This window comes from Diabrotica undecimpunctata, chromosome 2 (genome assembly GCF_040954645.1).
Source record: "Diabrotica undecimpunctata isolate CICGRU chromosome 2, icDiaUnde3, whole genome shotgun sequence".
NCBI classification, from domain to species: domain Eukaryota; kingdom Metazoa; phylum Arthropoda; class Insecta; order Coleoptera; family Chrysomelidae; genus Diabrotica; species Diabrotica undecimpunctata.
Window position 1 is genome coordinate 130,683,004 of NC_092804.1, and position 26,316 is coordinate 130,709,319.

At 32.6% G+C, this 26,316-nt stretch overlaps 1 protein-coding gene across 1 annotated transcript in view; it reads left to right on the top strand.

Annotated features, from left to right (window-relative positions):
• Positions 1-26,316, top strand: part of LOC140434877 (uncharacterized) — a 309,793-nt gene that overhangs the window by 87,694 nt on the left and 195,783 nt on the right. The window contains exons 9-11 of the mRNA XM_072523474.1: positions 4,247-4,486; positions 16,217-16,425; positions 25,631-25,802. Of these exons, the coding sequence (XP_072379575.1) occupies positions 4,247-4,486; positions 16,217-16,425; positions 25,631-25,802 (621 nt within the window). The remainder of the gene's footprint in view (positions 1-4,246; positions 4,487-16,216; positions 16,426-25,630; positions 25,803-26,316) is intronic.

A 26,316-nucleotide genomic window follows, 5' to 3' on the forward strand; every position in this document is an offset into this window, starting at 1 on the left:
ATGTTTGCGTTATAGTGTTTCAACCTCCGTACATTTCTCCGTCAGCCATGCCAGTCTTATGCAACTTTTTGTATTCGTTGTCATTTCTACCTTTTAATTTTCTTCGCTCTTCCATCATCTGCAATATTTTATCTATTATCCATTCTTGCTTATTTTCTCTTTTTGATTTTAGATATTCATGCGCAATTGTGGTAATAGATGTCTTCATTTCGTTCCACTGTTCTTCTATGCCTCTAATAGTGTCTTCAACTATTTTCGCAAAATTCTTATTAATCTCAGTTTTTAATTTTTTCTGGGTTTCATTTTCTTTTAGTAGTCTTATATCTATCTTCAGCCTCATTTTCTTATGAATGAAAGAGCTAGGAATACCAAATCAGTTGGTAAATTTAACAAAACTAACTCTTGAAAAAGTTTAATGTAAAGTACGAATTCAGAGAGAACTGTCTGAACCTTTTAAAACAAATAACAAACTGCGCCAGGTAGACCTCTCTCCTGTATAATGTTTAATCTGGCTCTAGAAAAAGTAATAATTATGTCACAAATCACAACCATTGGTTTAATATATAATAAATCAGTGCAAATTCTTGCCTATGCTGATGATATCAATAGTATTAAGGGAACGGAAAACGCTGTACGGGAGGCGTTTGTAGCATTAAAAGAAGCAGCTACAAAAATAGGATTATTAATAAACAGCAAAAAAACGAAGTATATGAAAATAAGCATGCAATCACAAATCGTACGACCACTTGTTATAAAAAACGACGTCATCGAAGCAGTGGACAAATTTGCATACCTGAGAGCGTTTCTTAACACTGAAAAGAATACTACCGCAGAAACCGCAGAATTTGTACGTCCAAAAGATGCTATTTTGGGCTCAAACCCTTTTTTAAATTATCAGTTATATTGGGAAATACAAAAATAAAACTCTACAAAACAATAATACGCCCAGTCCTAACATATTGTTCAGAGACTATAACAAAAAGTAATGTTAGGATATTTCGAAAGAAAAGTTTAATCCGTATTTATGGAACAGTGAATGAAAATGAAGTGTGGAGAAGACGATACAATCTTAAACTTTACAGAATATACCAGGAACCAGTTATTGTAAAACATATTTAGATAGGATATCTGAGGTGGATAGAGCATGTAATGCGGATGGAATAAATTTATCCAGTTAGAAAAACGCTCCTTGATAGACCCTTTGGTCATAGAAGAATAGGAAGACTCAGAACAAGGTTCCTTGATAACATCGATAAAGATATGAGAAATATGGGTATACGTGCTTGGGGGAGAGAAAGGCGATGGATAGGGACGACTGGAGAGAAATTCTTAAGGAGGCTAGCACCCACACAGGGTTGTCACATATGAGCTGATATGTGACATTAAATAAAAAGTGAGAAACAAAGATGTAAAATTTATTTTGCAAAAAGTCACACCAGGATAAAAAGTCATGAAATAGTAGACGAACTTGCTAAGGATTTTACTTATTCTGGTATACAAGAATATATTTACACTAACTCTAGTAACAGATTTAATCAAATTGTATAATCAAAAATACAATTTTAACAGGCAAGGCAGGTGGGAAATAATCATTATTACAAGATTTATCCCACGTTATCATCTCTAACAGAGTTACCACATGTTTTCCATTATGACATACCTAAACGATCATCGGCAAATATCACAAGATTAAAAACCAGTGACGGTGCTGTCCCTGTTCACCTAGCTATATTAAACATTATAGAATCAGGAAATTTCTCATGCGATAATATTTCCCAGTGTGATGTCAATCACATCCTGTTTGGATATAATAAAAATAAAGAACTTTCAGCTACAGTTTATGAAAACATGGTCAAAAGTAATGTGCAACTTTCACTAAACATAACTAACCTGCTGTCCCTCAATTAGAAATCAATAAAAGAACTCGTGTGTAATCACTATCCGGATATACAGGTTGGCGCACCGAAAACGAAACATGCATTTACTGGCAGATGATTCTTTTAAAAAAAAAACGCTTGGACCCGTCGATTTTGTTATCGAGGGGATAACAAAATTGGCATAAAATCACATTAACATTTGCAGTCCCCTAAGCGGGGGTGGCACCATCCCTAAAATCTTAAATGGAAAGGGGGGTCGAATGATCCATCATTTAAAAGGTCTTTCAGCTCCCTTTACAATGATGTAAAATTCATGTACTTCAATTCAGTAGTTTTGGAGATTTATTGATTTAAAGTTTAAATACATCATCGTAAGAGGAGATCAATACATAGCAGCAAAGTTGTTAAAAAATAAAGAATGAACTGACCTGTCAGCCGAGTAAATGTTGAAAATGACCACCATTACTTTCCATGCAATAATAAAGATTTTGCTAAAAACGTTGCCGGACATTTTGCAATATTTGAGGAGTAATTTGATGGCACTCATTCACAATTCTTTGTCGTAAATCTTCTAAGGATGTTGGCTGAGTAGCATAGATTTTGCTTTTTAAGTAACCCCACAAAAAGAAATCCAAAGGTGATAAATCTGGCGATCTTGGGGGCCATTCAACGGCACCTCTTCTACCAATCCATTGACCTGGAAAGGTCTGATCTAAATAATGCCGAACTCTTAATGAGTAATGTGGTGGGGCACCATCCTGTTGGAACATCAACATATTCTCAACGTATCGACCATCATTCTGATTTTCAATTATATCTGTTAGCGCAGGATCTATGGCATTTTGCAGTAATTCCAAATACATTTCACCAGTCAAATTTCCAGGTTAGAAAAAAGGACCAACCAAATGATCGCTAAAAATGCCAGCCCAAACATTTAATTTTTGTGGCTGCTGTGTGTGTACCTCATGGTAAATTCTGGGATTAGAGTCCGACCAATATCGACAATTATGACGATTTACTTCGCCATTTAAAAAAAAAAGGAACATTCGTCGGAAAAGCAAATGTTAAATAAAAATTGTTCATCGTTTGTAATTCGTTCACTCATAACTTCACAAAATTCTAATCGCTTATCAAAATCGTCTTCATTAAGTTCTTGTACAAGGTGAATTTTATACGGACGAAAATTATGGGCCTTTAGAATCCGTTGGATAGTACGTCGACTAACACCACACGAAGTTTGCAATTTGCGGGTACTTAATGTAAGATCTACAATAACTTGCCCTAAAACCCCCACTTCTGTTGCTTCGTTCCTTATAGGATTTTCAATATTACGTTTTTTATTGGCGACTGATCCAGTTTCCCGAAATTTAGCTACAAGTTCTAGAACATATTTTCGGTACACATTATTGTTCTCATGTCGTTCATTAAAAATTTGTGCTGTTCTATTAGCCTGAAAAATATTTCAATAATTTCAACCCTTTCTGCCGTGGAATATACCATGGTTAATTTATGTATAAAGCAATAAATGATATTTTAACAACAAAGATTGATCAAATCAATCGCAAACTAATGTACTATTTCCTATTTAAAATAAGTACGTGGCATTCTCTACTTATCTTTCTTCAAGAAACAACTTTTTTTGTCACAAAGGACACTTCAATTGCTATTTTTATTATTAATAAACCATGGGCGTAGTAAATAAAAGCATTTACTTATTAAGAAAATGCTTTTACTCAAATTTCTTTTGAAAGAAGTACAAACTAATTTGATGTACCTATTAAAGTCTACTTTAAACTTTAAATCAATAAATCTCCAAAACTACTTAATTGAATACATGAATTTTTTATCATTATAAAGGGAGTTGAAAGACCTTTCAAATAATGGATCATTCGACCCCCCTTTTCATTTAAGATTTTAGGGATGATGCCACCCCCGCTTAAGGGGCTGCAAATGTTAAAGTGATTTTATGCCAATTTTGTGTCCCCCTCGAAAACAAAATCGACGGGTCCGAGCGTTTTTTCAAAAAAGGAATCATCTGCCAGTAAATACCTCTGTTTCGTTTTCGGTGCGCCACACTGTATAATATAATTGGTTACAATCAAGTTTTAATTTTTAGACATAACATAATTCATTTAAAAATTTGTAGCACATGGACTAGTTTCCATGCTAAATACATAAATACATATCAGCAACAATAAATTTAAATATAACGGGGTTTCATCATTATATTTCCCAATTTGCCTTTTTCTTTTTTTTTAGTATTTATTTTAGAACTTTTGATAATATTCAAAATTTTAAGGGTATAGTATAAGAAAAACGTTAAAAGGTTTAGAATAAAAATTTGTTAAGTGATGTATTATAATTTTTAGGTAGAGGACCCTATAGTCATTGTAGATGATCCAGAAAAAATGGCATATGATATAGACCAAAGATACTTTAAGAAGAGAGATAAAACGTCAATTCTTAACCTACTACGAGCTGACAAATATGTATATCTTTTACAGAAGCTGAGTATTTTCGCTGACGAATTGGTACTATTAGCTGATAATAAAAATATGACAACATTGGTGAATGAGCAGAAAATCAAAATTTTAAAAGTTTTAAACAAAGTAATTCAAAATTTTATTAATATTACTTAATATTAATAATGAAGTAAAGTTAGGATCAAAGGCATGGTTCAATTATATTCACGTGTTATTAAGAACTTTATTTAAATCTACTTCTTCTCGATGTGCCGTCTTCTATCGAATAATAGGTACAACCATAGCTTAATAAAAAATAAGGATATTTTTATTATTTAAGTTAACCAATGGTTAAAACATAAAAGTAGTTTTTATTAATTTAGTGAAACCACCTGCTGAAACGCTGTAACTTAACATAACACAGAACTATTAAAAAAATGGTAATTTAAGAATTTGAGGCTATGAAATTACTATTTATACGACTTGGCAGTTTAGTCAGCGTGGATATTAATTGGGATTATGAATCAACAATTTTTTTTTAGTTTATTGTTACACAACAACAAGGTTATTGACACTGGGTTAATTTTGTTGCTATACATTTTACATTACATTAGGTATAATTTACAATAAAGAGAATATGTGAAAGAGAAAGTAATAAAACGAATACACTAAATTGTGTAATACGTTTCTCGAAGAAAATCTAGTACATTCTGAACAAGTTCTGATTGGCTGAGGGTAACATTTGTAAGACCTTTTATAGAGTATTTTTTCTTTGTTCTTGCTCGTATTTGGTACACTTTGTAAGAATATGTTAAACGGTTAATGATTTACTACACTTTTCACAAACATGTGATTTCTCCAAAGCCATCACGTGTCCATGTGTCAGCCGTGTCTGACCAATTCTTAGCCTGCGAACGATTAATTTGTCTCTTCTACTTAAGTTAGGTAGCTGAAAGATTTCGATAGTAGGTTGTATGTTGTGTAATTTCGAGGTTGAATTCTTCCATTGGTTTTGCCAGGACTTTTTTAATTTGGAACCTAAAAAGTAGTTTTAGATGATGCTAGTTGAACAGATTTGATGTCTGATTTGGTTGTAATTGCTTCTTTTGCAGCAGTATCAGCAGTCTCATTACCTAAAATGCCAACGTATGAAGGAATCCAGATTAATGTTATGTTTGTTCCAGAAGAAATGAGACAGTTTGTTGCTTCATGTATGTCACGAACTAATGGATGTTCGGATTATATATTTTTAATCGAGTCGATTGGGGACATCGAGTCTGTATATATTGCATTGTTCTTGGCTTTAGTTTGATTACATAAGCCTTTTAATGCTTGTAGGATGGCGTCATCGAGCAAAAAGACAAAAGAGGGAATCTAATCGTTATGAAAAGGCGACCAAAAAAGTGGCCTCTGATGGCGGACATATCCGGAAATGCGAATGCGCCAAATTTAAATTTTCCGACACTTATTAACAGTAGCTATAAAATAGTTTTCAGAATGTGTCTTAGGCGAGAAAATTTTAATCAAATATTAACGATAACAGTCTAAAATGTGAAACAATTGTTAAAAAACTTCAATATAAATAAGATTTCATGTGACAGTTGGGACAAATAATAACATAACCCAACTAAATTTGATTTCTTAAACAAGGAAAGACTCTCTTTCCTTGTTTAATTTGGCCTCTCAAGATGGCACTTCCTGTCTAACAATATTTTTGCCCCCACTACCTTTACATTCCCTCTTTTGTCTTTTTGCTCGATGGATGGCGTACAGCTCTCCTGTATGGATAGAGGTGGATTGTCTAAGGCATAACTTCTAAATGATACTATTTGAAGTTGTTACAGTATATCAAATACCTGTTTCAGTTTTAGATGCATCTGTGTGGAGAATCTCGTCATATGAGTTTGTGTTGACTAGCTCTGGGAAAGATTGCCTCAGAATTTGGCTATTGGCTTCATTTTCGTGATAATTATTAAGCTAAAGGTTAATTTTTGGTATGTTATTAATCCAAGGAGGAGTTGATGATAGTATATAAATATCTGTTATTGAAAAAACAGATCGTGAAAGGGAAAGTAAAATTTGAGGTAATGTCTGGTATTTATTATTAGGCTCACAATTATTGGGTTTGTATAGTAGCTTATATATACGGTTGTTTTGATTTAAAGACACTCTAACAAAGTATGTCAGATGAAGTTGTTTCCTGCGAAGCATAAATTCACCTGTTTCACAGCGAAGACTTTCGGCTGGACTGGATCTATGAATCAAAAATTGATAAGGATAAAAGTAATATTTTACGCCAGAAATAGTCTGACTTGTTTAAAAATTTAATACAATTTAAATAATATTAATACCCCGAATTTGTTATCAATTTTAAATAAAATAAAATAAATTTTACTGTTGTGGCCACCCGTTGTTTTTAAGATTTTTTTATATAGTCAGCAAAAAGTTGAATATTAAAGCCGTATATTTTCATTTGATATCAACACAGTTTGTTTTAAATAGTGGAGTATTTTTATTATTAAGTTATTTATTATTATTTATTATTAAGTTATAAGCTATGTATGCTTTAATACCTAAACAATGGAGAAATGCCGACACAATCTTTATACATAAGAAAGGAGACCGAACAGACCTAAACAACTACCGTCCTATTTACCTTTTGTCACAACTATATAAAACCTTCACAAGAATAATAAACAACCGACTAACCTATAAACTTGATAACTACCAACCAGTCGAACAGGCCGGATTCAGGAAAGGATACAGCACAATCGACCATCTACATGCGCTTAAAATTTTAATTGAGAAAACCAATGAATACAACCTTCCGCTGTACTTAGCATTCGTATATTATGAAAAGGCTTTCGACAGCATTGAACACTGGGCGGTGGAAGAAGCTCTGGTCAATAGTAGCATAGATTCAAGATACCGACAATTATTGATACATGATATTTACCAAAACGCAACCATGACCGTAATTCTGGACGACAAATTAATAACGGATAATATAAAAAGTTAAACGAGGAGTCCGACAAGGCGATATAATTTCACCTAAACTGTTTACCTTGACCCTCGAAGATATAATAAAATCAACAGATTGGGAAAACAGAGGAATATGTATTAACGAAAAGTACCTAAATCACCTTAGATATGCGGATGATATACTCCTGATCTCCTCGAAACGAGAAGAACTAGAATTAATGCTGAAAGAACTTTATGAAAAATCACTGCAAAAAGGCCTAAAAATTAACTTCAACAAAACAAAAGTAATGACAAACACGGAAGACCAAGAGGCAATAAAAATACAAACAGAAAAAATAGAACAAGTAAATGAGTATATCTATCTAGGACAAGCAATCAGAGCTAACAGAGAAAATCAAACAGCCGAAATATCGAGACGAGTAAGAATGGGATGGGCAGCTTTCGGCAAACTTTCTTACGTTCTAAAACATCAAACAATCCCTCTATACTTACGAAGCAAGGTATATAACTCCTGTATAATACCGGTACTCACCTACGGAGCACAGACATGGACATTTACACAAGCCATTTTGGATAGGATAAGGAAGGCACAAAGAGGGATGGAGAGACAAATGTTGGGTATATTACTTAAATATAGAAAACGTAACCAGTGGATCAGAATCATAACAAAGACAGTAGACGCGATAGAACAAGCAGCAAAACTGAAATGGAAATGGGCTGGACACAATGAACGTCTCCAAGACGGACGATGGAACAATGCCATCGGAGAGTGGCGTCCATACAATGATGCAGAGAGATCAAGAGGCAGACCACAGATGAGACCGAGATGAGGTGGAAAGATGACATCAGGAAACAAGGAGGTCCCACATGGCGGAGAACAGCTTAAGATAGGGAAAGATGGAGAGAACTGGGGGAGACCTACATCCAACAATGCAAGGCTAGAGAATAGGTTCAAAAAAAAAAAAAAGCTATGCCTCGAAGACGTTTAGATATTGTCCATATGCAACAGATTATGAGGTGGATTAACGAAGGGTTACTGCAACGTGAAGTGGCTTTTCACAGAGCTTGGAATCGTTGTCACAAATGGTGTAGCCTCATATGTTCATGGTGGAGGGCGAGAACAGAGTATCAACCCTGTTGATGACCAATTTATGTGAATTATTTCTAAAAGGCACCCAACACATACTGCTTCTCGCATCAACAGAATATTGCGTAACGCCACTGGAAGAATAATTATTTTAAACCAAATCGTTAGAAAAAGGTTTCATATGGTTGGCTTAAGAGCAAGAAAACGGATTAAGTATCCAGTACTTACCAGGGAACATCGCGGATTAAGAGGACTATGGGTTGAAGAACACCCCAACTGGACAATCAACGAATGGAGAAACTCTTTATTTATAGATGAGTCTAGATTTCATATAAATAATTCAGATAGTCGTATTTTGGTTTAGAGGAAACGAGGAGATATATATATATAAAGAACAATATAGGATACCTACAACTGCGTTTAGGATGGTATTTGTTTTGATGGCCGCACCGACTTAGTGGTTCTGACAAATGCTACGATGATAGCTCAGAGATATAGATATGTGGTTGTAGAACCAATTATTGTATCATTTTCGGGTGCAATCGGAGAAAGATTTGTCCCTATTGACGACAATATCCCTCTCCACCGTGCAAGAATTGTTATAATATTAAAGCATCGCGGTATTAGCAGAATGGGGTGGCCAGCCCGGTCACCAGGTATGAACTGCATAGAACATGTCTGGGCCGCTATAACACGATAACTAAATGTGTTAGATAGTCCTGTGAATATGCCTTAAAAGTTTAGGGAAGCTGTGAAGCACATATTATGGACAATTATTGTAGAGTGGGCCAAAAAAATACTTTTTTTTATTTCGAGGTTATAATAGCGCGGAAAAGTTGCGAATTATATAGATAAACAAAAAAAAATATTAAAATCGGTTAACATTTTCCGATTGCGCATAAGTACGAGTACTAGAAACCAATTTGCTAAGAATTTTGCTTAGTTGAGGAGATATGTTGTGGTGTGCAATTTTTAGATTCCCCATGTCTCTCTTAACATCTTTATCAACGTCTGTTTTGCCTTGCAATTTTTAGAAGGCGCAGATTAAAGCGGAATTCTTGAATTTGGTTTCAAAAATTGGTCTACGATTTTATTATCAGATGTCGCTACATTGCGTCTATACGAAGCCATGTTAGAGTTGCTTCCTAAGACAGAAAAGATTTATTTCACATTCAGAGCGTTTGCGAAAGCCGTTCTGATGAGGCCTATTTGGCCGAAATACGTATAAACGGATGCGCAAGCTCCCTGTACGTGAAATAAAATCTTAACTGTCTTTTCCTCTTTATTATTAGTTTCTCAAGAATTTTAGAAAGAATTGGTAATAAACTAATGGGTCTATATGAAATTACGGATCCTAAAGGTTTGTCTATTTTATGAATTAAAGTAATTTGAGCTACTTTCCATTGTGTAGGAAAATATCCTAATCTTAATACCGCGTTGTGATTGTGTTAATAAGAGGATCTCATTTTGTGGTAATTGACATGACGAATCCAAACCAGAAGCTTTGTTTTTATTTGTATTTGGCAGTCCAAATATATATGAATATTTTTCTCTTCCTCTGATTGAAACTCACAGGGAAATGAAGTAAACGTAGTTTCCATGTTTTTGAGAAATATATTTGCCTTTTCGTCATCAGTGCGTACCCAATGTCCGTTACTCGTTTTGATAGGTGGTATATGTTGCCATGTCCGTCTAAGTTTTCTCTTTTCTCTAATTTTTTGTTTAATGGCCTTGAGATAGAACTCCTTCTTAGATTTATTATTGGTTGGTAGGGTGGATTCCCAGCATGATTTCTGCGTACATGTAGTGAGATGATCCACAGCAATATCCAGATCACTTTCTGTCTTTAGACATAAGTTTATGTTTAAGTTATTAGTAATGGTTTCTTTAAATAAAGTACAATTGGTTTTTGATTAATAAAGCGTAGAAGGTTTAGGTATATAAATTATTTCAGAAGACAGGGTGAGAAATATTGGCGAGTGATCGGATGTTAAGTTGAAGCATGATTATTTGTTAGGTGATTATCTGCTATAACTTTGTTTATAGAGAAATCAAGGAGATCTGAAAGTTTTCTTCTGTCTGTTGGCCAGTATGTAGGTTCACTCAACTGATTTAAAAAATTTAGAAAGTTGATTTGTTTTTGTGTGCTTAGGGGGGCAGTATAATGATGATATAGTGATTGGCCTAATCCAGTCTTTAATTACTATGTTTGTGGCCTGCAGGTGCGGTATTTTAGTTGCCTGTAGTTCGTAACGTTTTATACTGCTTTTGATAATTATGGCATAACCTCCGTCTGCAGTCTCATCAGGATGATTTGTGGTATATAATTTATAGTTTGGCATTTTCCAGTAACCGTTGGCGTTCCATATTGCTAGTTTAAGTATAATATCCATTTAATAGGCTCTATTTGAAGACATTGCGAAAACAATATTACATTACGACAACATATAAATCAACAATTTCAAAATCAACAATTTCAATCACAAAATGACGTTTTTTTTTTAATTTTGTCAAAATTTAGGGCCTATGCGCAATCGAAAGATAATAACCGATTTTGATATTTTTTTTCTTTTTGTTTGTCTATATAATTCATCTATATTATAAGATATAAAAAAGTGTTTTTTCGACCTACCCGAATGTACAACTTTCAATTTTTTTTGAAGGCATTCATTGAAAGTATGCCTAATAAAGTAAGAAGTTTAATTCGTTCACTAGGAGGTCCAACAAAATATTAAAATTTTTTATTTTTTTTTAAGTTTTGTAGACAAATTATCTCGTTATTTTGGATTTTGTACTTTATTTCAATAAATTGTTTTTGTTGTTAGAATATATATTATATTTTTCCTTTTAATTATTTATATTTATGAAAATATTAATGTATTTTCTAACTATAACCAATGAAAAATACTACGACGTCAACAAACTTTAAAAAGAGTTTAAAATAATAATTAGGATCATTATCAATTGTTAAGTAGTGTAGTTTTAGACCAGGATGGATCAGTTTTGAGGTGGATGTGAGAGGTGGCATTCTGAATTTTGCAGAACAAGTTGTGTTGATTTGTGTAATAATAATTGACTTATGTTCCCTCTCAAATAAGTCGGGAAAATTAACAAAAAAATTAAAGTAATTACTATTTAAATGGTAAATAAACAATTTATATACAGTTTATAGACGTTTCAATTTCCACTTCTGAAATCGTTCTCAAAATACAAACATTAGTAAATTAAACTTTTGTTTTTTTGTTACTTGGTGAAAAATCCTTCTAATAATTTAATTTTATCTGACTCATTTATATTGACAATTCAGATATCCGTCAGAAAAAATCATAGCATATAATTCGTCTTTAAAAAGACAAACACATGCCATGATGACAGTAAAATTCTCTTGTTAGTGATTCCATAGTAAATTATGAGGGAAAAACCAGAAAAAAAAACCCAATTGGATTTTCTAAATTAAAAAAATTGTTTTTTAATTTAGAAAATTTTAATTGTTTCAATTACTAAAATAAACAATAAAATTATTATTAACACATTTAATAATGTGAATTTTTATGTACTTACTATATTTGCAAAAGATAGGCCCAATCGGTCAAGTAACTTTAAGCAATTCTATTTGTTTATCCATTTGAGAGTAAAAAGGTAATTTATAAAATGCCTGTACAGGTGCTTTGTTAATAGATAGATTAGTTTTTAGTCTAATTCTCTTAAAACGGTATCAAATTTTAACAATTTTAAAAATCTATCTCCTTCCTTTATGTGTCGAGCTCGATTATGGAGCGTTGGCTCTCAAATTGGCTATATAGACTAGGCGTGATCTGTAGAAATTCAGACCATAATGGACATTTTCCATAGGAAGCTATTTTTTTACTGGAATCCCTTCAGGATGTGCCCAATATCGAAAATCACAATATACGCCAGTCGCAAACCCTGTGCTAAATTTTTTATTTAACACAATCTGAAAACAATTGAAAATTTCTCATTTTTTTTTGCTCCTATTTTCGTTTATAATTCGGAAATTATTGATTCTAGAGAAAAAATTATAAGAAGTTAAAATTTCCTTATTCAATTTTACACAATATATCGTTAGCTATAAATTGAAAATTTAATGTTTACTATTGAAAAAATAGCAACAATTGGAAAAAAAGTACAAAAAAATGAAGTTAATCCTTTAAATGTTTTCGACTTTCTAAACTTGACTTCCAAGCTCCATATTCCGCCTAGAAAAACTGTTTAATATGTTTAAAACGTGTGCTAAATTTTGGAAAGATCGGTCGGATAGGTTTTGCATAATAATTTTGCAATAGAGTCTACTGGAAAAAAATTGCAAATTTTCAAATTTATAGTAGGCGCTAACTCTCACATAAAAAAATCAATTTTTTTACATATAAAGGAAGGCTCAAACTTTCAAACGCTTTTTGTAAAATTCAAATCAGTTCACTAGGAGAGCCTAGAATTTTTTTTTTAATTTTAAACATTTTTTAGGCTTATAAACAAATTAAATAATTTTACGAGCTTTAAACATATCCCTCAAAAAAAAGACTTAAAAAAAAATTATTAAAGATTGAGTCAAAATAAAGTTTATTTATGAAAAAAAAATTTTTTTCGTTTACGAATACATATTTGTTTACTAAAAGTAACAATTTACTTTAATGTATAAATTGCAAGCTCAAAAAAATGCATGAAGAAAAATGCAATTACTTGTTTAACATACAATTGTTTATTGCAAATTTCCCAATTTGCAATTGAAAATGGTATTTGAAGATATGAAATCCTTGTCGCCCGAGACATCGATTCAAAAAAAAGAGCAAAATTGGTTAAAGAGAAGCCGGGATAATGCAATTTTTAGCGCGCGCTATGATTTTGAACTCGCCGATTCACATGTCCCCCATCACCACGTCTCATGTATTCCGAACGACATTTTACGCGAAAACGGTTTTTTATTTGTCTTTTTTATGGATGTTTGGATATATATATAAAAAATGTTTAAAACTTTAAAAAATTTTCTAGGTTCTCTTATTGAACCGATTTGAATTTAATACAAAATATTTAAGGCCTACTATAAATTTGAAAATTTACGATTTTTTTCCAGTAGGCTGGGTTGCAAAATTATTATGCAAAATATATCCGACCGATTTTAACAAAATTTAGCACACGTTTTAAACATATTAAAAGGTTTTTCTAGGCGGAATATGGAGCTTGTAAGTCAAGTTTAGAAAGTCGAAAACATTTAAAGGATTAACTTCATTTTTTTGTACTTTTTTTTACAATTATTGCTATTTTTTCAACAATAAACATTAAATTTTCAATTTCTAGCTAACTAAATATTGTGTAAAATTGAATAAAGAAACTTTTAACTTATTATAATTTTTTCTCTAGGATCAATATTTTCAAATTATAAACGAAAATAGGAGCAAAAAAATGAGAAATTTTCAATTGTTTTCAGATTGTGTTAAATAAAAAATTTAGCAAAGGGTTTGCGACTGGCGCATATCGTGATTATCGATATTGGGCACATCCTGAAGTGATTCCAGCAAAAAATAGCTTCCTATGGAAAATATCCAATCCAAAACAGATCCCGCCTAGACTAATAGTAATTTTGTTGCCGGCAGCTCGGAAAAGAGATACAAAGGTTCTGTTAAACCAATCTCTCAGGTTTCTAAGCCATGACGTTCTTTGACCTGGCCTTCTTCTGCCTACCTTGCCTTGTATTATTAAATAGTATATTATATCTCTCTGGGTGGCGCATAACATGGCCAAAATATTCAAGTTTGCGATTTTTAACTGTTTTGACGACTTCCGTAACTTTACCATCCGATGCAAAACAACTTCGTTATGAACTCTATCCACCCAACTTATTCGTAGGATTCTCCGACACACAGATTTCAAAGGCTTCCAGTTTCTTGAGAAGTGTATCCGTCAAAGTCCAACCTTCGACACCATACAAAAGAGTAGAGAACATATAACATCTCACTAATCTAATTTTCTGACTTAAAAATCTATATTACTTTTTAATTATTTACTTAAAAATAATTTATGTAAAATAAAGTGGCATTACCAGTAAATTAGCAATATCCCTAACTTAAGCCGCGCAGTACCTATACATGTTGTACTCAATAACCGAATTCTGCCATTGACCGAAATTTATACTCACAACGCGTTGTGAATTTTCTTTATTTCTCACATCGCGTTTCGGGTATTTTTGACGTGCACAGAACGCGTTGTGGATAAATAACAATGACTCACAATGCAAAACTACGTAGGCCGTCAGAATTACACGACAAAGTTCGCTTTATGGTCAATATAAATACCCACAAAGGGAAATACAGAAATCGCATATCGAATCTTACCGGTAACATGAGTTTTATTCAGTGTAGTTTCTGATAACTTCTAATACAATGGGTGACGGTGAATCAATCAAAACACTTAAAAACGAATTCGAGGATGGTTTGAATTAACTTTACGTGGAGTCAAATATTAGGTCCCGATGGTCCATATAACTTTATTTTAAGCTACCAGGATTATTTGACTAAATTTTGGGTTTTGAGAACATTGAAACCCAAAACAGCGCTTATAGTGGCTGTCCACTTGGTTGACATTTTTGTCTAGTAGGTGCTTTACATATCTTGCAAAGTGATAACGGCCGTGAGTTTGCCAACTCGGTTATTTTAGAACTAACTACTATGTGGCCTGGTCTGAATATAGTTCACGGTCTACCAAGACACTCACAAAATCAAGGCTCTGTAGAGAGGGCTAATCAAGATGTCCGAGATATGTTTATTATCTGGGTAAATAATAATAATAATACAAAATGGTCCTAAGGGTTGAGATTTATACAGTCCAAGAAAAACAGATCTTTTCATAGAGGAATTGGTAGGAGCCCTTATGAGGGCATGTTTGTCAGCAGAGAAACAAATGATTTGGAAGATGCAGACCTTCAAAAAGATGTCTTTGATAAACTACACAATGAAAAAGACTTATATTATTATTTAAAAAATGAAGAAGAAAGCAACAGTGTAGAACCCTGCCAAGAGAATTTAGAGAATCAAGATATAAATGAATCTCAAAAAATCCTGGACAATAATAATCTGATTATAAATAATGTAGATGCAACCAATATACACGAAGGCAAAGTTGGCGGCAATTTCAATGGTCAGTAAACTCAAAGAAGTAAGAGAATATTGAATGAGAGAAAAGAATCACATACAATGATTAGAATTTAGGCATCAAAGATAATATGTGAGTCAAATAAAAGATTTGCTCCTTTAAAAAAAAGACCACTAGATAGACTATTTTTATTAGATAAATAATATTAGTAATAAGAAAATACCTTTGCGAACTGCAGAAAATATGTCATCCAAAGGCTCTGGTCAAGGTTTTCTTAGATGCAACTGTAAAAGGTTTTATGGTGACAATAAATGTTCCTGTAAACAAAGGAACAAACAATGTAGTTCAAAGTGTCATGAATCGCTGACATGCAAAATTAAATGAAGAAGTTTGGTTCTAAAAATGTTTGTTTAAAACTTATTTTTATCTGCATTTTTAAATAAAATTAGAAGTTTCGCTTTGTGGGTATTTTAACGCGAAAAATCGTCGTGTGTGTCTGACGGTCATCGTAGTTTCGCATTGAGGGTCTTCTCATTATATTTAAAACGCGTTCTGTGCACGTCAAAAACACCCTAAACGCGATGTGAGAAATAAACGAAATTCACAACGCATTGTCGGTATAAACTTCGGTCAATGGCCGAATTCGTTTATTGAATACTATATACTGAAATATGACACCAGAAATATGTTTATATTATAATTAGATCCCATTAAATACGATAAGTACAGCCAAGCAAGTAGCAAGTATTGTAGTGAAAACTGCTGACGTGACAAATTATCTAAAATTGATGGACCCAGAAATAGCCAACAGAAGTACAACTTTGTGTCTAAATGCAGTAACCATGACATATAAAGAATTATCACCGAAGAGATATATTCAAAGCTTTGTAGATGAAATATATGAGCATGCAAAGTAAGTACTTAGCAGAAATATCTTCTTAATATATAATGTATATATATATATATATATATATATATATATATATATATATATATATATATATATATATATAAGCAATATTTTTACTTTTCGACCACTTTTGTAGGGTTAGTCTGCGGATTTTTACCAAATTTTATATCATTGTACCTTAAAAAAATATTTTTTTAGTCCTTTAGGTTTAAGATGTGTCCCCCGAAAATAAGCACCCTGAAAATAGCCCTTTTTAACCTATATTTAAAAAGCTATATCTCCTTTTTTTATTTGTTATAATGTCAATGTTTTGATGAAGTAATTTATAAAACCGCAAAAAATAAGTTTTATTTTATAGATCAAGAATAACGACAAGAAAAATGTTGGTAATTAATTAAAAATCAAACATTTTTTTTACAATACATACAATACAAACAATAGCATAGTTTGCTTTAATTTTGCTAAAAACAAAAACATATCATATATTGGACTTAATTAATAAGTGCTTTTAATTTATGATTTTTAATTAATTGTCAAAATTTAAACATACGAGTAAGAAAATTGTATAAACAGGTAGATTAAATTATTTTTAAATATCTTTTAAACGATTACCAGTAAATTACAATTCATTTAATAGATTCGAAGATGTTTAAAAATAACACACAAACAACTGTTTAAAAATATAATCGGTTCACAATTTGTCGATAGCTCACTATAATAACATTTAATAACTTTGTAATAACAAACTAATACGTAACAATAACAACATAATAACAACAGATTGGTATATGAAACCTATTAGTTCCGGAAGATACATTAACTATTGGTCATATCATAAGCATAGCACAAAAATTAATCTTATAAAACAAATGAAAAACAGAATTTTACAGATTGCAGATCAATCACTCTATTATAAAAACCTAAAAATCCTTCATCAGCTCTTTCTAGACAATTCATACCCAAACACATTACTTACTAAAATACTATTCAACACAACAAATGATACATTATCTGTAACACAAACCATCTCTAACCACACACCACAAAACACTACACCTACACTAGACACAACCCCTAACACTAATTTAACTCCTTTTAAATACTTTAAATTACCCTTCATACAAGACTTAACACCGAAACTTACACGAATTTTCAAATCAGTTGACGACAACATAAAAATCGCTAATTACACAGTGTTAAACATTAATTCGATATTCACCAAACTAAAAGATAAAACACCTACTGATCAATTATCTAATATAGTCTATCGTATCCCGTGCGGAAGTTGTAACAAACAATATATTGGCCAAACCAACAGACACCTAAAAAGTCGCATCACTTCCCACAAGAGTGACAGCAGATTATATCCTGATAGATGTTCCCTTGCAAAACACGTACATGATGAACACCACATAATGAACTACAGTGAAACAAAGATTCTTGCAATGGAAAATAATCTCAATAAAAGACTCTTCCTCGAGATGGCATTTATCACTCAAATGGATAATTTAATAAATAAGAAATCAGATGTTGAACATCTGAGTGAGATTTATGCTTATTTATTACACATCGAAAAACAAACATTATAAATAGACACATATAACTATTAAATAATTAATACAACACATAATGTAATTTCAAAAATTTTTCAACTATAACACACCTTACAGTAAATATTAATCAAATAAACAACTACTACGTCAACACCATGGAACTAATCATCTTCACAAAAGTCAATTAATAACATTCGATATTTGATAGTTCTAGTACTTAACCTTAATGACATTTACCGAACTAAACGTTGTGTCTGTTTTATTTTTAATTTAAATTGTATTTGTTTCCTATATTTTAATTTGTAATCAACATCAACTACAATCAACATTATTCCAACAAAAAAATTTTTACTTGATGGTATTAAAATAAATCGCACTGCCATTAACCTCAATTAAGTAAGTATATAAACAACAAACTATTGTTAAATTGTATTTTACCATGTTTTAAATAATTGTAGCTCTCATCTGATGATGCCAATGAAAATTGGCGAAATATAATGAATTGTTAAACAGAGTACACTTGGCTTTTAATCAGCTGTATACCCAATTAACCTCAACCCCCTTTTATATATATATATATATATATATATATATATATATATATATATATATATATATATATATATATATATATATATATAATATTAAATTATACATTAAGGAACATTTTTATATTCGAGAGAGGAATAGAAAGAAAATATATGTTCTATCTCTCTCTTACTCATTATCTTATATATGTAATGATTTCACAGATTTACTCCCATACAAATTTCCAACGTGGAGCGCGCGTATAGAAGTATAACTTCAAAAATATTGTAAATATTTTATATTACATGCACATTTTCTAGATAAATATGCATATTTTGCATAAAATACTGCATATTTATGCGCATATTTCATACTTTTTTATTTGAATATTTGCCTAATTCTAGTGATAACATTGGTTACAATATGTAGTAGTCATGCGCCTCTATTTACTCGGACAATGGAAACATGCTTTGCGTTTCTTTTCTTCAGGTAACGGACGTTCAAGTTCTTCGGAAATTTTTAGGACATCTTTAATGTTTTGCTTTCGATGATTTCGACGTAAAGTTGTAATATCCAATCGTTCTTTTAGCTAGGGTCCGGCGAGATGAGCTAATTCAACCATATATTCGTATCGAGATAAAAAATTTTATTTGTTTTTGTGTTTGTGGTGTGAATAACATACGAGTTAATACTTATAATATTTATCATATCATGGAAGATACAAAAACGCCATCTCCTCGTTTTACGACCAGCATTGACACGATGACAGTATAATACAATATAAGGGTATTACAAATACACTTTTGACAGTACGTAATACATAATACACAATACTTAGTTTTTACAAATTTAACCGTTATATATAATTACACTTCAGATTTATAAGGCACTTGAATGTCTCTTATATATTTAAACAGACTAGCATATTTCTCAGTTTCATTCAACATTTCTTGTATATTATCTCCCAACTGGTGTTGTTTTCTTTTAGTAGAAAGATATGGACATTCTTTAAGGAAATGTTTGACGGCTAAGGGACTGCTGCAATGGCCGCATGCAGGTGGATCGGTAGATGTCATGAGAAAGCCATGTGTAAGTCAAGTGTGTCCAATTCTTAATCTTCTTAGAATAACCTTATATCTTTTGGGCATAGGTGGTAGATCTAAGGAAGGTATAACCGGTTGTATATGGTGTAAGTAACTCGGAGTTGTGTTCCAATTAGCTTGTCATTTGTCATATATACGCTTTTAAACATTTATCATTATGCAGCTGGATATTTGATATAGGTATATCCAAAGTAGAAGCTTCTTTTGCAGCTACATCTGCAGCCTCATTTCCTACAAGTCCTATATGTGAAGGTACCCAGACAATAGTGTCAATTACTCCATGGTTCGTAAGTTTATTATATATGCCATGTATTAAACCTACCAGAGGATAATCTGAGATCATGTTTTTCATTACTTGTATTGATGATAAGGAGTCAGTGCAAATCGCTACATTGCGGTCAGTTGGTTCAAACATATGAAAAGCCTCGGCAAACGGCAGGAAGTCTGATTAGTTTTGTAGTGCTGACAGAGGATCAACAGCACTACCCACCCTACATTATTTTTAGCGGCATCTGTATAAAGAAGTTTATAAAACTGATTTCGATTGAGTATGTATAGGAACGATTGTTTAATTATAGCTATAGAAGTATCATGTTTATTGAAAGAGCTTAGGAAGTTGCTTATGCCACGGAGGATGTGTAGTGATATGAAAGGGTAAAGTTGCAGCTAGATAGAAACCATCGAGAAGAGAATTTAGTATACAAGAAAGAGATTGGGCAGCTCTAGTGGTATGAAAATGATGAATGAGATTATTTGGTTGAATAGATAGTTGGTAGACTGGATTTTGTGAATTGGCTAATAAGCTAGCTGCATATGACAAAAGAAGATGTGGTCTCCTTAAACAAAATCGCGGTTCGTTAGCTTTACAGTATATGCTTTGAGCTGGGCGAAATCTGAAAGCACCTAAGCAGATTCTAAGACCTGTATTGTGTATGGAGTCAAGAGAGCTTTCAGATGTGACTTGGAGGCAGACATATAGACAGAACTACAGTAGTCTATTTTAGAAGCGAATAATGGATCTGTATACTGCAAATAATACCTCTTCGTCAGCTCTCCATTGGAAATGTGCTAGACTTTTTAGGATTAGGATTTAGAATTTAGGATTTAAGATTTTACTTGGTGTATTCCAAGTAAGTCTGCAGTCGAAGGTCAGTCCTAAGACTTTATGATGCTCAATAATATCTAGTAATACTCCGTTGTATGTCAAGGCTGGATTATCTTTTCTCGTTTTTCTGCTAAATTTTATAATTTTAGTTTTTTTCAATATAATAAAGACCGATGAGTATTATAAGGCCCTCTACATTTCCTAAAATCAAAATTTTTGTCACTTTTAAAAACTTACAATTTAACCAAAATTAGCATTCATGTATATACTCATATATAGTGAAAATTAAAACTGTTATACATTTGGTTCTAGGCAACCTAAAGGATCCCTTAAAATTTAAACGCTTAAAATTTAGATTTTGTTATCTTATTTAATAATTCGTTAAATATTAACATAGCTGACAAATTAAACAGATGAGAGAAATCATTTACGACCTAATCTGATGGCTTATTTATGAAGTAAAAATATAAAATTTTAGGCGGTCAAAAAAAATAGTTAAATGTCTGGGCCAAGAAGTTCAGTAAGTAGACATTATTGCAAACATATAGAACTACGTTCAACTGTTCAACTAAATTTTTGATGCAATTTTAGATTGTCAGGAAAAAGTACTATCACTTTACAAATGATAAAAAATGCAATTTTCAAAAAATTTTATATTTTTAAACAGCTGTATCTTCCAATTTACTACATGGATTTCAATTTACTAATAAGGTATTTAAAAATCCTTTTAATTTACTGGTTCCACAAGTTTTTTCCTCGTTTAGGTAAATTTTGACAATTAATTGAAAATCATCCAACTTTGAAAGTGTTTTTTGTTCTTCTTGACCTATAAAATAAAAATTTAAGCTTTGTTGTCGTACTTCTTTTTCAACATCTCCATAACTAGTTATATTTATTTTCAGATATCTAAACCTTGCTTTTTGCTTTATTATTTTCCGATTTTACATCGTAGTATGTATTTAGATGTTGTCATACACATTTGGTTTTTTCTGCTGATATTACCATATTGTATTTCTTAGCTGTTATATTGAAGATGTGTGGTAATCTTTGGAGCTCGTCTTCTGTCTCGGCCATTAATGCGGCGTCTTCTGTATTTGGATTTCTTTATTCCCCAATCTGTAACCATGACCTTTACGTACTGCTTGTGTTATTTCATTTATTATTACATTAAAGAGAAGTGAGCTTAACGTGTCTGACTTTACTTTGTATTGATATTTTCCTTCTCTCCTTCAAATATGTCGGAACTATAGAGGAATATCGTTAATCAATACAACGCACAAAATTATATCTATAATACTGTCTAAAAGGCTAACTCTATACGCAGAGGAAATAATAGGCGACTACGAAAGCGGATTCACACAGCTGCAGAAAAGAATTCAAACCCAGAATAACAGCATGTAAAGACAGAGATGGTTCCATAATTAGTGACAAAGAACATATACTAAACAGGTGGGGGAATCATTTTGAAGAACTGCTTAGCGATAGTCGTGAAGAAGACTAATTAGAAATTAAAAATTTTGAATAAAATCCTTTATAAAAAGGTATATAAAAAACCCAGTTGGGCTATGTTAAATTGGCAAAACGTTTTCGGAATAAGTATTCCATCATCAGTACCAAGTTAATACATGGATGTAGCCACTAAATATGGGGTTACAAACCCTTTAAAAATTGCTAATTTAAATTTAGTTTACATAATGTCTGTTTTACAATTTAGATGGTAAAGTTACCGTTGGATTGGTAACATGGTGACATATGACTCTGCAATAAGTTGCAAGTCCTGAGACGGTATGTCTACGAGGACTTCAATAAAGCAACTGAAGTTGCTTTATTGAAGTCCTCGTAGACATACCGTCTCAGGACTTGCAACTTATTGCAGAGTCATATGTCACCATGTTACCAATCCAACGGTAACTTTACCATCTAAATTGTAAAACAGACATTATGTAAACTAAATTTAAATTAGCAATTTTTAAAGGGTTTGTAACCCCATATTTAGTGGCTACATCCATGTATTAACTTGGTACTGATGATGGAATACTTATTCCGAAAACGTTTTGCCAATTTAACATAGCCCAACTGGGTTTTTTATATACCTTTTTATAAAGGATTTTATTCAAAATTTTTAATATATGGTATACAGCCAAACACAGGAACTTAGTTTCCTTGTGGAAATTAGAAATTACTTTGCCTGAAATGGATAAAAACGCTCAAGAGCCGCCCCACAGCGAAGAAGAAATTAGAAAAGCCATTTCAAAACTGAAAAATTACAAAGCTCCCGGTTTGAACAATCTTCCTGCCGAACTTATTAAAAAATGGTGGTGACACCCTATTTAAACACATGCATAAATTAGTAACCAAAATCTGGCAATGGAAAGAAACCACACATACACACCATATGATGGTATGTGATAATTATAGGGGCATCACAATTAATCAACAACGGATCAAATCTTCACAGTCAGGCAGATTCTTGAAAAAACGCTTGAGTTGACACCCATCACATATTCGTGGATTTCAAAGCCGCATATGACTCAGTCAACAAACAAAAACTTCTACAGGATATGGTGGAAATTCAAATGCCGCTTCATCTTGTTCAACTAACGGAACTTATACTAACAGGCGTAGGGAGTGTAGTCAGAATCCAAAACGACTCTTCAAGACCCTTCCATTGTAAAAATGGACTGAGACAGAGAGATGGACTGTCTGTCTCTTATTTAACCTTGCACTAGAAAAAGTAATTCGAGAGTGCCATATTAATACGAATGGCACCATCTTTAATAAATCTGTACAAGTGGTCGGATCGAAGCATTTCGATCACTAAGGGCGTCTGCACTGAGAATGGGATTAAAAATAAACGCACAGAAAACCAAGTATATGTATTGTTCTAGATCAGGCAACTAGATACCTAAATGATCTGGAACTGGAAGGTGTGGACACCTTCGACTACCTGGGCTCGCTACTGACCAAAGACAACAATGTCAACGAAGAAATTGAAGAATGGTGCTTGCCAATAAGTGTTAATATGGTTTGAGGAAACAGATGGCCGCAAAACTAGCCAGAAAAATTAAAGTTACAATATATAAAACACTAATAAGACCAGTGTTAACATACGGGTCAAAAACGTGGTCACTTACAAACGTGGAGAAAAAAATTCTAAGGAAAATATATGGTGGAATCCAAGAATAGGGTTTGTGGCGTAGGCGCTACAACTTTGAGTTATATAGAAATTTTGGGAAACGACGTAGTAAAATATATTAAATTAGCACGCCTTCGATGGATAGGACATGTAATTAGGAGAGGTGAAGATGCAACGATCAGAAAAATTTTTGACCGAAGAGGACCAGTGTGAAGATGTGCCAGAGGAAGACCAAAACTTAGGTATTAAGATAACATAGAGGATAATCTAAAATCCATCGGAAAAAAAGCATGGAGAAGAGTTGCCAGAGACAGGGGGGAATAGAAGATTATTCTGAAGAAGGCTTTGGCTCATAGCGAGCTGTAATGCCACTGATGATGACCAAAGCGGATTCAGACCGGGAAGGTCGACCACAGACCAGATATTCGTCCTACGCCAGGTGTTGGAAAAAAACTGGGAATTCAACCGCGATGTACACCAAATCTTCGTGGACTTTAAAAAAGCTTATGATTCTGTTAGCAGAGAAGCATTGTAAGAGACCATGGTAGAAATGGGAGTACCTGGAAATCTGGTACGATTAGCACAGATGAGCACAGAGAACGCTTCCGCACGGATCAGGATTGGCAGCACCACGTCGGAGGAATTCCTCATTGGCACAGGGCTTAGACAAGGAGATCCTCTCGCCCCCTGCTATTTAATTTTGCACTGAAACATGTGGTAAGGAAAGCTCAACCAAAACTGACAAACGGATTTGCCGCCCAAGGATCAAAAATATTATTGGCATTTGCGGATGACGTGGACACAATTGCACAATCCACCAGAGATGCAAAAGAAGTTTTCACCCTATTCGAAAACGGAGCCAAGGAAGTTGGTCTGAAGGTCAACGAGCACAAGACCAAGTACATGGTGGTTACGAACAACCCAAGACCAAGGGTTAGACAAAACGTAACAATCAATGAATACAACTTTGAAGTCGTCAAAGAATTCAAGTACCTGGGAGCGATCATAACATCTGAAAATAAATATGAAAAGGACGTGGCAGCCAGGATTATTGCATGAAACAGGGCATATTAATCATTAATGACCGTACTTAAATCAAAAATACTCTCAATACCAGCAAAAACAAGAGTGTACAAGACAATAATTCATCCCACGATAACGTATGGAAGCGAGACATGGACTCTGAACTAGCGAGAAACGACAAAATTACTGGTACTGAAAAGAAAAATACTGCGGACTATCTATGGGCCTTGCAGAGAAAAGACAACAAGAGTATAGATATGGATAGCTGCTCAGGACCGACAACAATGGAGGAAATAGTAAACGTGGCCAAGACTCACATAGAGTTGTACAGCCAAATGATGATGATTTTCTCCTTCTTTAAATGAACAACAAATTAATTAATTGTGGTAAGCTAAATATAAATTTACTGAGATTATCCTTCATTTACTATATTGTTGTATTACTTTTGTATTGCATTACTTTCCCTGCAAGTTGTTTTTTCTATTATAAAATTATCTTAAGACATTCCTAACTATATGGAGACTAACATTCCTAACTATATAATAACCGCTTTTATAATTATTCCAATAAAATAATCGATATATTTCCTAAAATTGCAGTTGAATGTTTACCGTTTACTTTAAGTAACATCATAAGTCAAAACTGAGTGCGGTAAAATCTGGCGAATCTAAAAAAGACCGCGAAGTCCAAAGAATTTTTAGAACTAGTAACAAAATACAGTAATACACTCTGTCAGTAGCTACATAATATTACATTTTAGAATATACACTGATTGTGCGGAAGTAGGAGCTGGGAGAAATACTGAAATAATGAAACCACCGCCGCTGCCAGAAATACCTACAACTCCTTTTCCGTTGCTGACATTTCCAGTTGTAGTGGAAAATTACCCAGATTATATAGATGACCAGAATATTTCGAAATATAAAAGAACTGTAAGTTAACTTTTATTTATATAATTTACGCAACTCTATCACAAGTTGATTATAAAAGTGAATTATCTCTTTATTTATTTACCTTCATATTTTATAAACTTTTAAATACTGGATGAACTTCAATATGAATTTAATGTAACGACTACTTTTACGCAAACTTTAAATTGATAAGTTGAGTAATACCTCATCTTATCCTCATCATTTTAGCTGTGACATCAAAATTCAAAATCATACATAAAATAATTAAATATTGATTGTTATTTTTTTTTGTGGCATAGGCATTTGCCATTCAGCCAGTCACAACTTTTTAAGTTCTTCCCAAAGAGGAAAAAAAAGAAAATAATGATCACAATATATTTGTTATTGGTTATTTGGTTACCAATGGAACAAACATGGTTACTCGCTTCTCGTCTAGGGACCCATCAAGACATTAAATTAAAACACAAACTAGACAGGGTCACGGATAGTAGGTTTAGAACAAATGGGATAAAACAAAGGTTACTATTTTTTTGAC